Source organism: Melopsittacus undulatus, chromosome 4, assembly GCF_012275295.1.
Source record: "Melopsittacus undulatus isolate bMelUnd1 chromosome 4, bMelUnd1.mat.Z, whole genome shotgun sequence".
NCBI lineage: Eukaryota > Metazoa > Chordata > Aves > Psittaciformes > Psittaculidae > Melopsittacus > Melopsittacus undulatus.
The window spans coordinates 104126878-104143852 of record NC_047530.1 but is presented as its reverse complement, the minus strand read 5'-3'; the positions used below and the strand labels follow the sequence as shown (position 1 = coordinate 104143852).

At 35.6% G+C, this 16975-nt stretch overlaps 1 protein-coding gene across 1 annotated transcript in view; it reads right to left on the bottom strand.

Annotated features, from left to right (window-relative positions):
• ATRNL1 (attractin like 1) overlaps window positions 1-16975 on the bottom strand; it is a 498994-nt gene that overhangs the window by 371059 nt on the left and 110960 nt on the right. Inside the window, exons 16-18 of the mRNA XM_005154514.3 lie at window positions 8678-8891; window positions 6796-6984; window positions 3161-3379 (exon numbers count right to left, since the gene is read on the bottom strand). Coding sequence (XP_005154571.2) covers window positions 3161-3379; window positions 6796-6984; window positions 8678-8891 — 622 coding nt within the window. The remainder of the gene's footprint in view (window positions 1-3160; window positions 3380-6795; window positions 6985-8677; window positions 8892-16975) is intronic.

Sequence of the window (16975 nt, the reverse complement as noted above, 5' to 3'; positions counted from 1 at the left end):
GAACCTTGTAAACAAGTATCAAACATTTCTATACTACTTGAAAGTTATCTACCTTGACTAAATCTTTTTAGAAACTACAAGTTTCATTCTTCATAAGAACACTTGATTTTTAGACAACTTCATGGTGCCTTCCTCCAGCAGTTCACCATTGTGTGTGGTTTGTTGCCTTTCTCAGAAAAAGCTATATCAAAAGACCATGAATTGCAGCTCCATTTTGGGTTCTGTTCATGTCTTCCACATGAAATTACTTAAAGGAAACATTAGAAAAAAAATATGCAGCCCAATAAACAAAGAGAAAAAGGAGACAGTGCATTAAATAGGTGTTCTATTAAAGTAGAGTAAGATGATAACATAAGGAATGGATTATAATACAGGGAAAATGTTTCATTCTGATAATCTAACTAGTGGGTCACTGATTTATAAATTTTCTAGGCTCCCTAATGGTTTGCTTTGCATTCCTGAATTTTTGTGTTATTTAAAGGACAGTGATAGCAACCGTAATTAATCCATTTTCTTATTGTGAATTCTAGTTTGCTGCTAGTCATATTATACTACCTGTTCATACATGATAGCTCTTAATTCTTACACTTATTAAGGCAAAGTAAATGGAAGTGTTTAAATCCGATTCAAAAATAGATATACAATAAGAACCAAAGCAATCTATGATTGACACAGCACACCAAAAGTGGTATTATATATCTGATGGTTTTCCTAAAAATATGTATCTCATTGAGAAAAATGAAAAGCCAGACGAATTGCACAGTTCAGCTATTTCCTATGATACAGACAAGTGCAGTCAAACTGGAAACATCAGTATTAAATAATTAAAATAGTAATTAAAATAATGAGACACTGTAATGATCATTTGAGTAAGAACTAAGATTTAAATTTTTAGAACTACTTTTTTTTCTTTAAGTGATTTTAATGTACATGAGTACCAGCAGCAGAGTTATTTTCCTCATGCATACAAATGTGATTTAGCTGAATCTTCAGTGAGGCTGCTCAGGATATAAACAATTTTATGTCTAATTTGCTTTTGACCTCTCAGTTGAAATGGTTGGTGATGCTGAAAATTGTTGATAATTCTAGCTTTAAGAAAATACTTAATACTAGAAAATATATAAAATGTGTGCCTGCACTACACTCTGGATTTCATGTAAAGATACTTCATCTATTTTTAAACTAACTACTTATAACCACTTCACAATTCTTTTCAGAGAAATTTAGACTTTCAAGACAAACCTGGGCTACTCGATGAATATTAAAGATTTGAACAGAGAATGATAATGAATTTAAAACACTTATAACCAACACAACTGCCCAAAGGCACTATAAAGAACATGGATATGAACTACAAGGCAAACTAAGTACACAGATGAATGAACATGAATGGTTTAGCCAAGTATTCATCGGTGTGACAGAATAATCTTTAAGCTACAAGCTATAAGCTTTTTATTTTTATTTTCATTGAAAATAAAACTGTTCCATCAGCTTATATAGCTTTGGTATCAATTCTATCTTATTTCAAGATCAAATGATTGCTGTGCTAAGAATAACAAACTGTGTAAATACAATCCATTACAGACAGCATTTTAAGAAAATGAAAAGCTTAAGTAAAAGCCTACAGCCTATACCAATCAAATTTAATTTGCCTCTTAAATTCAGAACTTCAGAGAAATCTTGGTTAGAACATAGAATGATTACAGAATTTTATCCATAAAGAATAAATATTAAACTAATATGAGGGTGAAATCTGCTAACTCAGACATTTTAGACAAGCAATACATTACCCATTACAAGTTCACCAATGGTAGATACTGTGTATTGCAGTGAAAGTCTAATAATTGCACTTACTAAAAATAAAAACATAGCTGCATTCTAACAGAGTAAGTACTGAAGTTTCCATACAATGGAATGTATGGGAATGTATTCCTATTTCCAGGAATTTACTAGAAGCTTCTGGGTTCAGGAAATGGTATTAGATAGTTGGGAGTTTTTCAGTATCAACTTAGACCATTTAACAGTGTTCACCTGGCTTTACACTTCACTTCATTATTCTAAAACTTTAAAAAATATCTACTTTCTATGCCTGCATAAAAAAAATAAAAGATACCAAAATGAAACTTTCTCCAGAGATTCTGCTCTCTAAATAATACAGTGATATACACAGTTACATATATATATATTAGCACACATACATTACATAGGCACACACGCGTAGAGAATATACTCATGAAAACAGTACCCAGGAGAACAAACACTGCTGCATGTACCCATAAGAGCTCTGATCCTAGAGAAGCTCCAACTTCCAAATTTATCAGCAGTAGGAACACTTGCTGGAAAAATGCCTTTAGCACAATTACACCATTTATTCTAAAAAAAAAGGTTTTAAATGGTATTATTTATTGTAAATTACCACTGCAGGTCTGTCAAACTCCCCAGTGGGCTTTTCATTTGCCTGCACTATTATGCTGCTGCCTTCTCACCCTGCTTTCAGGATTTGAACTGTACCAGCTCAGCTTCCACTCTTTTAAAGCACCTGACATCTTGCTTACTTTTCCAATGATTAAAATACTATAATCATATCAGTGTGCCTTAAATTTAGATTGTCTTTAAGATGATAAATGCATACATTCTGTTTACACCAAATGTCAAAGAGGTAGACTAGAGACACAGCTCATAGGCTTGCAGCCTCCTATTCTCACAGCCAGCTGGACTTTCCTGAGAGCACCAGGGATGCAGAAAGTTCACAGCTCCTGGCATCATCAATTACCTATAGATAATTTCTCCACAGCTGAGCTTTTCTGTGATGGATACAGAAGCCAGAAGAAAGCAAGAGCCAGAGCAAATTCATATTGGTAGATTAGAAAAAGCAAAATGATGGGATGTGTGGCAACTTTACAAAACTTTACCAAAAAAATGGCAGTTTTGATTACAATATTTGCATGAAATTTCACATGTGACTCTGCATGAGAGGAAGCACATTTGTGTTCAGTAAACAAGAGGCTAACAAACTCTGTATTTAGGAAAAAATCTAAAAATGCAAATTCCTCATGCAAACGTTATCTGTATTACTCAAAATAATTATGTTAATTTGGGATACTTAAACAGAGAAACATTTCTTATTTCATATAAAAGAAAGAATGGATTCTGGCCTTACCTGGACACTGGATAAAAGACCACTCATAGTTCTTCTCTTTTGGACACAGACTAGCATCAAGCACCATTTCATTAGAGTGCATGCTAACTGCCTTCATTGGGCCTCGTGATGATCCTTCCAAACATTGCCCTTTTCCTGTGTTACTGGGATCGTTACACCATCCGCACCCAGGCTGTTCCAAACACTGTCCACACGTCCTCAGTCCAGAGCAGTTCTGAGCTGTATGACATGGAATATAATATTAATGCAAGAGGGGGGTTGGTTTGTTGCTTCTTTTCTAAATGAGACGCTAGGATTTTACAGCCCCAATTTTATATTTCTATTTCCTTCTGCATATTAAAAATTTCAGTAACAGTAGTAAGAGTTTCTGCATTTTCTTTAAAAGTTGTACTTCTTCAAAGACCATAAAGTGCACCACAATGTAATAAAGATTTCAAATCAACAAAAATAATGAGGTAGAACAACATCACACATCTTCATTAAATCCCATGATAAAATATATATTATGTGCTTAGCATTAATATGTATCATGGTATGAATATATTACTAATTTTCCCAATGTAAGCAACCCATCCCACAGGAAAACTATAAATCTAGACAAGGTCAATAATACAAATAAGAGTGATGTAATATATCAAAAAATTGTGATAGTTCATAGAATCACAGAATAGTTAGGGTTGGAAAGGCCCTTAAGATTATCAAGCTTCAACTCCCATCATGGCCAGGGACACCTCACACTAAGCCATGTCACCCAAGGCTCTGTCCAACCTGGCCTTGAACACTGCAAGGAATGGAGCATTCACAGCTTCCTTAGGCAACCTGTGCCAGTGCCTCAACATCCTCACAGTCAAGAACTTCTTCCTTACATCTAACCTGAACTTACCCTGTTTCAGTTTAAACCCATAATTCAAACTAAAATTTTTTGGTGGCACAAAGTATCAAGGGATCACACCTGAGAATTCATCTACAAATACAACCCAATTTTCTTATACAGAACTTCTGAAATGAGCTAACACAGTACACATCTTCCCAAAACTTAAGGATCTTAAGCTCCAAGTCATAATTCCATCCCATTTAATTGAACTATATCATCAGAGTCTCATCTGTTAGGAGTACATCAGCATTTTAATTTGCATACTAAAAATCAAGTCTCCCCCTAGATCTTTTATACTCCACTATGTTTAAATTATTTAATTTCTCATTAAATGGTCGGCCTCATATTTTAAGCCTGTTTAGAATCAAATGACTATGCTGAAGTTACTGCTATTCCTTATTAACAAAAAATTAACAATTTAGTACCTTCAGGAACTCCATTGGCGCTCACAAGTTCATTTGAGCTCTTTCTGCTACACCTTTTTAAATTAATGCTGTAACACTGAATCAAACTAACATCAGAATCGTTTGAACATTGATCACTATGGCTCCCTGTCTCTTGTCACATTATGTTTGCGGACACTTAAAAACATAGATTTTAAAAGCATAAACAAGCTTCAAGAAGATTCTGCCAGGAGGAAAAAAAAGTTTGAAGATATGTGGGGTTTTCTTTGCAGGACACTCAAACGGTTCTACATGAGTGTAACCTCTTAATGTGGCTCAGCTGCAGCCAGGACACTAGACTCAACTAATGATCTCAACTGCGTGGACCACTCAACTCCATAAAGGCAATACCTGAATCCATGTTGTAAAGGGTATATACTAAGCAGAACAATTTTGTTTCCAATTAACTCAACTGACAGCAGAATAAAGGCAGCTACAGAGACTTCAATAATTATTAAAATTGTTTAAAATTTATGAAAGTTGTCACAGAAAAAAAGGTTTATGGAACTGTTGAGAGAAAACCTTACATAATTATGGTCTTATTATCCTAAATATATGGGACAAGAAATTAACTGCTCCTATTATTTTTTATTCTTATGCCAAACATGGGCTGATGGCTGGGTTTAGAGGACATAAGGACCCAAGGACCATGTTAACCCTACTTTTAGTCCACACCTGGACTCTAGAATCTGTATTAACACCAGCAGTTTAGCAGAACAAATCAACATTGTGCTGGTTCATTATATTCTACAATTACTAGGGATAAAGAAGGACTTTTTTAAGATGATTCTCTTAATAAAGAAGGAATCAATTAAGAAGAATAAAGCGACTTGGCCAGTTTTACCTGAAAGAAAACTTTTCCTATGCCTTAGTTTCCTTTAACCCAGATATATGTAGGGAGTTGGTACATATAGCCATTCTTTTCTCCTAAAATAAGATTATATAAATGGTTCCTATTACAGACATGGCAGGACCTTACTTAATATTTTCCTGAAGCTTAGCAGAAAGGAAGTAAATACCTTTTGTATTTTTTTGCATTTGTATCCATAAACTATTAAATGGAATCATGATGTTATTAGGACCCTGCAGCAAGTTGCTTCTTGTCAGCATCATCCATCCTGCCACAATGTATCCAGAATGTTCCAGATATGTTGGTATCAAAAAAGGGAAAGGAAGTTGGAAATAACCAGAAAAACACTCTCACAGAGAAGAGTGGCAATGAGAGTTCAACAGTCCATTTCAGAAGTCCTATATACTAAGTTTGGGTCCCACTGGACAGGTAGAAAATATGAGTCAAACCTTGAAGGATGGTAAAAATACTAAGAACCAGTTTTCTGTAGGAAGGTGACTGAGGAATTGCTCTAAATAAACCATTACTGAGACAAAAATCTAAGGCACCAGCAGCTTGCTCCAGCATCTTACATGAATTATAGCACTGATAGACTTTGGAATTGAATGCTCCTGAACTTAACAGGTCCAGTCACTACAGACTTGGAAAGAAGTAGCTCCAGCTGAATGGTACACTGAAGAGTACAATGAGCAGGTTTCTTACTCTCCTAGAAAAGTGTAGTATCAATATCTGATGAAATATACTTCCAAAGGGGACATCTGGGAAGTACCTTTACTGCTCGACAAAGTAAGAAATCACTTGTATTTTATCTCAAAAGGATGAAACGAGCAACCTTGAACATTAATACAGCCTGACCCAATCTGATCACACAGCACAAGTTTCCTGCACATCTTTATGGGCCTGTTGGCTTAACAGAATTCCTTCTGTTTCCACAAAGGATAAACAATCTGCAAGGGTTAATAATCAGCATTGGCAAGTGATAAGAATCTAAGGAAGACCAAAACCATTTGGTTTACATCTGTGTTACAAAATTCCCAAGACTACTACTATCATGACTGTAACATTATTTTTATCTTTGCATGATAGGAAAATGTACTATTTTGAATCTGACAAAGTGAATCAGGTTCTTAAAAACACTAAATTTGTCTCACCTTATTAAATAAGTCATAGCATAATAAACCTCTTTATATAAATAACTTAATATTGTATAAGTCTACTGAAAACAACAGCACTTTTTGCTGTGTCAGAAGATTAAATGTTCATCAGAAGAGATTTGCCACTATTTTATCTGTATCTAGAAAACAAACACAGAGCATTGGCTGCTCACATGAGTAACCATATAAAGTCACTCATCCGAAATTATTTTTATCTTTAGTCAATGTGCTGAATCCTACTCATAGAAGCACTTTTGAGTGGCAACAAATATAGCAGCATACTTAATAGGATCACTGTTCATTAAGATACTCACGGGAGCATGTGGCAGTTTGCCATTCTAGACACTGTCCATATGGGAAGGAGATTATATAGGCGTTTGAGTCAACACATCGCTTCGTACTGCTACACCACATACATTCCATACCATTACTCGTGCAGTTAGAACATGACGTTCGCAAGGAGCATGGCTTTTTGCAGGGTCTGGCATTCTGGTTGGGACTGACTGGAAAAGAATCACATTTATAATTCTGAACACAGATTCAATCTCCTTTAATGACATGTTCCATTAGAACAACTTTTGTTAAAGTGAAAGTGGTTGTGTCCTTAAATAGCCATAAATATTTTCACTCAAAGTTATGTTATAATATATAAATATAAATATAATAAAGTTTTATAAAAATTATTAACCAACACTCAGCATGAGTCACACTATAGCTCTAAGAGTCCATTTGAAACATTTCACAGCAATTTTACCTATATACTTACATAATTTAATATTCATTGCCTGGTAATGTCAGCTTAGTTGCTTACTTGCACATACATGACATAAAATACCTCTCAAACTCCTATAACAAGTACAGTAGAGCTCTGGATCTACCAATCTCATTAGTTCAACAGTATATAAGCAAAAAATATTCTACTCAGGACTGACATCCCCTAAAATTTTCCCACACAGCGTACATATGAAAGTAACTAGAATCCAATGGGAAAGTAATAGAAGGAAAATTGTTCAATGCAGAACAGATTTGTTTTGGAGGGGTTTTCTTTCAGTTAAGGGTTTTTCAGGTTCAGAATTTTTTTGCTTGTTTTTCTCTATTAGAGATCACATTCTGACTGAGTTAATGGTGTATGTCAACTCAAAAATTCATAACACACAAAAAGAGCTTGTATCCCTTAAAACTCCTGATTTATGCTTTGATTTAAAATAAAACTGTTACGTGTACAACAAGAGCATAGTAATTCTTAGGTAGGAACACAAGAGTGTACATAGCACTATATTTTCCATGCAGAAAAGCCTTGTGAAACATTGGGATCAGGCCCTCCTATATATTAACATGGTTTTATATATTACTGATTCATATTCAATACCCGCTAAGTTCTCAAGCCAGTCTTCCTCTACAGATATAGTAAGAACACTGAAAGATTACATTTAGATGGCAGTAGCAACAAACATACAATATATACTTCACAATGACATCACTATTTGGAACTGCTTCAAAGAGAATAAAGAATTGGTAAGACCACTTTTGTTATGCAGGTTAACAACTTGGACAGTTTCACAGCAATGCCATCAGATTGATAGCCAGTGTTCCCAACACACCAACAATGCAGCTATTTTCCAGTTTTGCATAAGCAATGCACAAAACAAATCTGAAGGAGAAATTTAAAAACTTCATGTGCTCAACCCCAGAGCTATGAAGAGAAACACAGGACAATCAGAGCATGAAAATGCTAATTTGAACTGTCAAGTGACTATTTGCCATAGTCATTTTCATACACAAATAGACCTGCAAGGCAGAAATAAGGATTTTGGTTTGTCAGCCCTTCAGACCACTAAAATGTTGAATAATGTTTTCTTTCCGAATCTCACTGAACATAAGACTTGTTGAACACATTCACTTTCATACTACAATCACTCAATCACTGTTGTCACTGACTACTACTGATTTAGAGGCAACTTATAAGACTTCTGGTGTAATGCAAACTAAGCCATGTAAACTAATTCACAAATAAATATTTCCTGCTTTAGGAATATTATTTGTTTTCTATATTAAAGCTCTAGATTTTAAAAAATATTAAAATCTTTTTTTTATTATTTAATCTAAATTGTCCAAAAAATCTGTTAACCAAATGAAAACCCAAACAAGCTTGCTAATCATGACAGTAACTGTAACTGAGTATAAGAGATGGCTTACCGACAGGTTTTTCACACACAAGACCATCAGCCATTGCAGTGCATGGATTTGCTTTCAGCCCTGCCACCTCTGCTCTTTCTAGATACGCACAGAAGCCAGAATCATTTGGCTCCCCGGGAAGCCACTGCAGAGTTGTATTGGTAAAAGGAGACATGTCGTCCCATCCCCAGTAGGAGATATTGATCTTGCGTAAACCTACCCAAGGTGAAATTTTCTATAAATCAGAATAAAAGAAAAAAGAAAGAGATAATTATTACAATGACTTCTTCTTGTTGTTGTTGTTAAACATTTCAAAGAATAGCTCAGCAGCAATAGCTTCACATTTTGAGACAATTCACCATATTCTTTTCTCACTTTGTCATCTAATCATTGTCCATAGTTCTTAATTGTTCTACCTTGCTGAAATGCACCCCCCCAAAACAATAAAAACCCCTACCCACCATATGCTTCTGTTCTACCCAAAATCTCTGTCTATACTGTTCAAAGTCAATTCTGATTATATTGACACAGAGTCAGAAAACAGTCCAATTGGTCATAATAAAACTGTTGGGGTTTTTTTCACAGCAGCTGCTACACTGTTTACTAATTTCTAGGCCAATGTAGATAATAAATACACATAACAGCAGTTCACTGACATCAAAGTTCAGGAAAAAACAGGATAAATAATCCATCCTCTAAAATCTGTACAGCTGATACTGATCAACATCTTTAGGCAATTCAAAGAGAGATGCAAGTAGCACATTCACAACTCCAGTGCCATTCAATGCACACTGAAAACATTTTTATTATTATTTTCTGAGCCATAAAGAAAACTAGTCTAAAAACCATAAAATGCATTAATTCTTAAAAAAAAAATAGGATGTGTTAGGAAAGTAACATCAAAAATTCTACTAATTTTTAATAATTACCTCTTTATACAATTAGCAAGAGAAAAAGCAGATTTTGAGGAATAAAGGCCTTTGCCTGTTTCTGGATGAATATAGATTTCTTGCTCCCATCATTGTAAAAATCCCAAGATATTGAAAGCAAACGCTTGTAATCTCTATGTAATCAGTTTTAATTAACCCCATTTTAACAATGAACAGAGACAGGCTACAGCTGTGATATGTATGTGGTGTTAGGTGAATACTAGAGTACAAACAACCCAGTCATCTGCACTGGGCAAAGGACAGATGTTACCAGTAAAGATGTTGATCTGATTGTGAGTAAAAGTTCTCGACTGATTTAATTTACATGCCAAGGTAAGTAAAACACTATAATGTACCTAAAGGGAACCCACTGTATTTCAGGTTCTATGTGAAATTTCACACGTGAACCAAGAGTCACTGCCATCGTCTCTCTGAGAGATCTTTCCTCTTTGATCTCACATCTTTCTTCACCCATTCAGGTGTATTCCACAACTGCAAGATCTTTCAGAGCTCTTTTTTACACCTGATCAGAGCATTCCTCTTTTTTCCCCTGCCTCACTAGACCAAACTGAAACATAAATGATTATTACTTTTGCTTCAGAAATAGCAGTGGTAATACTTAGAAAAATCTCTGTAGGTAGATAATCAGTATTCCTGACATTCCTAAAACGTATTCCCTATGGTCTCTTCTTCTTCTGTCCTACCAGTTGGCAGCATGATCAAACAGAAATTGCTACTGCAACTAAGAGACTTCCAGATGCAAAAAAAAACTTAAACCAGAAAATTCATGAGTTCCATTCCCTAAGCAGTGATGCATTCTGGAAGACCTGGACAGCAACAAGAACATCCAGCAATGCCACTGCCTACTTTCACATCTTACTTCTGTATTTACTTTATAACTTCATTGCTGCCCCAGGTGAAAAACTTCCCAGGTGTCTGTGAAAGCACCACATCCTGGATACTAGATAGAACATGATTCAAGTAATGAAAGTGGAACTTGGGCACCTGGAAAGCAGTAGATAACATATTTGTTGTCTTATTTGTTATTTAGTTGCCTGGACTGCTGTATATGTACATGGTCTGCATGCATCAGAAAGTCTTATTTATTTACGCATGTTTCTAGACATCTCTCTGTAGAATGCTAAACATGTACACCAGGCACTTATAAAATATGCCAGGGGCTCAGGCAGGATAAATTGATGACAAATACAGACCTAAAACCAACCCTAAAGACCTACTTTGGTTCTGAGGAATTCTAGCCAAGGGAACCATCCACATATTACAGTTTCAACTGCACTGCCAAATAATTCTCAGCATCAGTATACAGAAAGCAGAGATCCTATTCCAGCTATGGTGAAACGTATGCTGACAGTGCAGCAGTGACATTTGGAAAGAAACTCTTCTATTTGAGTAGAAGAGTGTCTCAGAACCCCTTTAATGATGACAAAGTCCTGGGTAGGATGAAAGCCAAATCAGCCTTAGGAGATAAAAGCAGCACCCACGAAATGGAAGACTGTTGTCAAAAGCTACACATACTGTAGTCATCATCTTCCTTACTAGCTGCAATATCTGGACAACTTACAGGTATGTCAAATTCCAGATGTACCATCTTTGGCTCTTTGGTAATGTAAGACATCAGACCTGAGCACTGATTAGCATGCTATCAAATACACACTATCAAAGCTATTGCCTTGCAGCCTCACTTAAGCTGCTCTGGGTGTGCTGTTAGGATGCTCTGAACAGATTATCCAAAACATTTTTAATCATTTGATTAAAACATGGTAAATAGCTGAGAAGCAGGCCACCAAAATGCTCCAAGGTCTTGCTTAAAGCACATATTCGATTCTGTGGCACTGATTCCATGATGTGGCAGACTGAAGACTACTGGCAATAGCAGATGGCATGTTGATATCACTAAAGCTTATCAGCAAAAGTGCTACTGCACTGCATGAAAGCCAACAGGAAAAAACAAGCAGTGACTTAGAGAATTCAGGAAGATCCAAATGTGACACCTAGAGCCACCAGTGTGCTGTGACTATCCAACTAATTTCTTCACAAAAAGCATAGATCTAGTCCTCATCTCTCAAACTGATGAAAGGTTCAATCATAATAGCTGGGAGTCTTAGAGTACTTGAAGCAACTGAGGGACTTCAAAGGTGCCGAATGAGAATGTCAATCCAGTTTCTTCTCCAGGCTTAAAAATAATGAGAGTTGAACACCCTTCTCTTGAACTGTATGGTTGTTTCATTTAATGCAAAATGAATGTAGGAAACCGATTCCTTTACTTTGAATATCTTGCCAAAGATACTTCTGAAGAGGATCAGACAGGAAGAAAACCAGCCTGCCTGTCCACTGTACCCAGAACTCACTGCTATAAGATTCTAGTTTCCATGCCTCTTCAAAAATACTGTTATCAAGCCAGGTGGGTGAAAAACACAGTACAAATCTACTCTTCATCTCAGGAAAAAAAAAACAAACTTGCTGACAAGCCCCAAATATGTCTATTCTTTTCTTCTCAAGAATACCAGCTTCTTTATTGGAAGGTCAGATGATATTTGCTCAACATTTAAGTGGGAAGGAAGTTACTCCTTACTTATGGAGACTTGTTCTTTCTCAAGGCCTTGATGAATGCATACTTTCAAGATGTCCAATATCCACAATGGAGAAACCTATCCTATCCTCACTGTATCTGGCAAGTTCAGAGTTGAAGAGGAACCTGCAATCAGAATCAGTTCCTTTTCTATTTAAGGAAGAAGGAAAAGCTCCAACACACATGTGCACAGGTACACATGTGAACCTGTATACACTTATCAGTAAACAATGATATGGCCATTTAAAATTGTTAAGAGCTAAAGGCTGCATTTCATCCATGAAAAGTCACCAAAACAAATGATAGCTTTTTGACTCAATACAGATTATAATTCTTTATAGGATTTAAGAATTATTTCAATTACATTACAGATTTCTGTGTGAAATGGTAAAGTTCATAAACTTTTGACTTAATTTTTCCTTTGTGTATGAAGAGGAACAGATAGGGAGGAAGCAGTGGCTCATTGCAGCTGGCATGGATTCTTATCTCCAATTTTTCTATTCTTAGAAAATATAGACAAAATTCAACATGCATAGGTTAGAATTTGTTTAACCATCATTGCAGAATATGACTGCTCATGTGCTGGTGGTTCAAATTGTGACAATTTTTGCAGGAATACTATCACCATATTCTGAAAAATTATGTATTCTTTCAAATATTCCAGTGGATATTTTTTTTTAAATCAGGCTATACAGTATATATATGAAAACTCGTGTTTTACATTATGTACAGCATTTTAAAACAATACCACCAACAACTAAGCTTATTCAATAGCTTTCTAGGTAAATTATCAGTTAAAAATTGGGATGCAGGAAGGAAAATGTTCAGAAATCAGAGTAAAATTTCACAGTGAAACAAAGCCATGCAATACACAGCAGGTGGCCAAAGCTACCTCAGCAAAGCTTGTAATGGGCCTCACTAATGTTGCATTAGAGAATGCAATCAAACATATCTTGAGAACTGTTCCATAGTTTTATCCCATTACACTATTTAAAATTCAGAACCATCCTCTAGAATATGTTTCTCCTGTTATCTATTTCTTTCCAGGCCAGTTTTTAGAACTCGCAACCCATTTCAGAAGCCGTATACTTGTGCTTGAAAGGCAGCTAGTCACAGTTTATCTGATCCTATAGAACAATCTTTTCGAACACTGATAAGAAGTTGCCAAAAACCCTTTTAAGCAAGAATTCAACCTTTATGTTAAGTTAGAAAAGTTTCAGGAATTATTAAATTCTTAGGCAAGTTGCTGGACAGGGCTTTATTTTCATCTGACAGAAAAGCAAAACTGCTATCATAAGATGCATACAAATAGAACATCAGTCTGGGCTCACAGAATGAGCTACATTCCTATTTAATTGAACATAAGGCAAGTTTTTAACCATTGCAGGAAATCATTAAATACTGATCACTAATAATTTCAAAAATGTGCTCTTCTCTTTTTCTAACCCCCTCAAATTTAATTTTCTTTTAAGTAGTAATTATGCCATTATATTAGAAAGGGAAATTGAGTCACCTTAACTACAGAGCTTATATTTCATGTTAAATCTAGGGTTTACTGAGAAAATTTAAGTCTGGCTAAGTTGCTTTGAGATCTACAGTGAATGTGATCATTTACAGTCATGACACATTTTTCAGGAACTACTGCTGCCTCAGCACTAATATAATGAGGGCTGAATAATTTGCAGAGGAACAAAGTGAGCAAGCCTACCTTTACTGAATAGCCAATTACTACTGAGGCTCAAAGTTGTCCTCTGTTCCTTAATTATGCAAAATACTAAGGAACCATATATCTTTTAAAAAAATTATCCACATCTTTATTTAAATTCCTTTCATTTTGGATCTTAAATTCTCCTGGAAGCCTATGATACACTTCTGGCGCATTTTCTAATGTGTGCATCACAATATGTTATTACCAAATGTCAACAAACTTTAAGACTGTTTTGAACTCCTTGATTTCTAGGAAAAGTTTTCCCCAAACTGTACTACAAAGGTTTAGTTGTAATTAAGTTTGTCATTTACTGTGAGGGTGCTGAGGCCCTGGCACACATTGCCTAGAGAAACTGTGGCAGCCCGAACCCTGGAAGTGTTCAAGACCGGGTTGGACAGGGCTTGGAGCAACCTGCTCTAGTGGGAAGTGTCCCTGCCCATGGCAGAGGGCTGGAACTGGACGAGCTTTAAGGTCTCTTCCAACCCAATGCACTCTGGGGTTCTATAATAATTCTATAAACTGTCAAAATACAGTGGCCACTTAATGCTCACATTTACACAACATTCACACTTCTGAGAAGTGCCTGCTGTCAGTTTGCCTGTTTTCTGCATCCTTATGCTTAAAAAAGAACTGCCTACTAAAAATAAGACCTATATGAAGAGAAAACATCCATTCTATTTAATAGCCCATTACTCAGTATCTGTTTTTTAACTATGCATTGATTCTAACTACACTAGATACCTGCACATTTCATATTTTGCCAATAGTTACCCAGGGAGTGACACATAAGCAGGTAGAGCAGCTCCATGACTTTTAAGTGTCTCAGTTTCTGTTAGACACAAATGATGAAATCTAGACTCAGTGAGAAGTAGGAGTTATGCATTAGGTCCTAAGAACATTTTCTCCTCCTGTCTTCAAATTTTGCTGTTGCAACATTTGTTAAAAAAAAAAAACCAGAAAATCTGGCAAATGAAGAAAATTACAGCTTTCCCAATTTCCCTCCAGAGGGATTATAGCTAGTATTCCAGTGGGACTTTGGTTTAAAAGCTCTTAAGTTTTCTTCTTTACAGGGGGTAATTTTAGGGGGAAATTCAGGTTTTCAAGCATACAATGGGAGTTGAGACCCCCACTTCCTGAAAGTGGGAAGACAAAGTTAAACTAGAGGTGAACTAATGGGCAGCCAATGTAACACCTCTGATGGAGGTAAAATGCTGAAGCAATTTATTAGGCTTCCAAAACCACAACAGAGAAGTGGGACTGCTGGAAACTGTACTAATGAGACTAATTCACAAAAAAAGTACGTGTCAACTCCACTAAAACCACACATTTGATAAAACCACAAAACATACAGCCCTCTGAGAATACTTTGATCTAACAAGGAATACTATTGCCATGCAAAGCCCACTAATTAACAACAACCTACACTCAAGGGTAATTTATAAAGGATGCTTAGGCCCCAAGAACAGCAAGTTAAAGGAAAGTCGCAGTTTATATAATCAAAGGCATTGTTTAAGCTGTTCTCATTCTTGTTTATGCTTACTACACCAAAACTAAGGCATCTCAGAATTTATTGCATGTTAACAAGAAAGTTGTTATTTTTAGTTCAATTCCCACAGTTGTGAGAGAACTCCCAAGAGCACTATTGCTCTTCCAAATGAATATGCAACATTTGAATACTGCAAGAGCAATTAATTAACCTCATATTGCTGTTTAATCTACAGAAAAACTCAAATCTTTCATAATATTTTGCTTCCTAGGTCAATAAAACAGCACATAAAAAAAAGACAGCATCATTTTACTTTAGTATAGGAATTTGCAGTCCATCCATTGTCTTTACTTTGACATTCTCTTAAAGAATTTGATTTTTTTTAATGAAAAACACAAATTAGACTGCTAATTATTGGTGACAGACTTAGAATGCATTTGCAAATCAAATGTGTTTTGACTTCATACTACAAAGGTTTTTGTTTTGCCCCTTAAGTACCAAATGAACCTTCTCCATACCCTTTAAGAGAAATCTATTGATTTCCAGTTTTGCATTGGATTTAAAGAGAAATTACTGATATATAATAAGGTCTGGACAGGGTATGGGGATAATAGCAGCCTCCTCCACCTGAAACTTTCCCAAGCATCAGTGTTTTGTGTTATTCTAAACATGATAAAGAAATTGTCCTAAATTTGTCCCAGGACAAGGACTTTGCACATGAGAAAGAAAAATAATAAAGCACACCCCTAACCAGAAACTGTGAAGTTTCACATTATTTCTGTGAACGATAAACCATTAAGTTCTTCCAGGCTACAGTATTTACTAACACCATTCTAACAGTTTGTACAATAAACAACATTCACCAAAGTTGTTTTTCTCTTCTCAGTATATCAAATAAAGCAGAGATAAAAACAGATCCATATTCTTATTTTGAAATGTTGCTCTGACACATTTACTAATCCTGGAAGCCCTTCACATAGGTGAAGATTTTAAAGCCTTTTATATTAAAACCATACAAGCCAAACTCCACCATAGGTAATACAGATTAAAAGACACTGTGTTCACCTTAAAGTTGCTCTGACTGCATTTGTGAACTCCACATCACCACCTGTTACAACAGCCATCTAAAATGAAATCTCACTCCTTAAATCATTATGATTGCAGTTTGAGAGGAAAAGGCAGACAAAGGAAAAATCAGAAAGTTCCAGCGAGCCTGCATAAGACATTTAGGCTGTTTCACACAGAATAAATGTAACTGGAAAGATAGCTATGAATTAAAAAAATTGTTAAATGCCACTAAAAACACCAGGATAAGTCCTTTAACCCAAGATAGGCTTTTGAAGAACGTACATTTATCTACAATTGCAAAACTGTACATTAAGTATCTCAAATTTACATCACCACATTGGTTTAGGACATTGTTTAAATAAAGATAAGTTCAGCAGGATGTTACCTTGTTCAAGTTCTAAGCTCTGAAATGTAAGAAAAATCTCGTTTCTAAACTAAAAAAGCAGCTCTTTCTCATCTACACCTCAAGCCAGTGAGGTAATATCAGCCAATATCAATACTCCACCACTCGCTATTAGATTTGAAGGCCTCCTGTGCA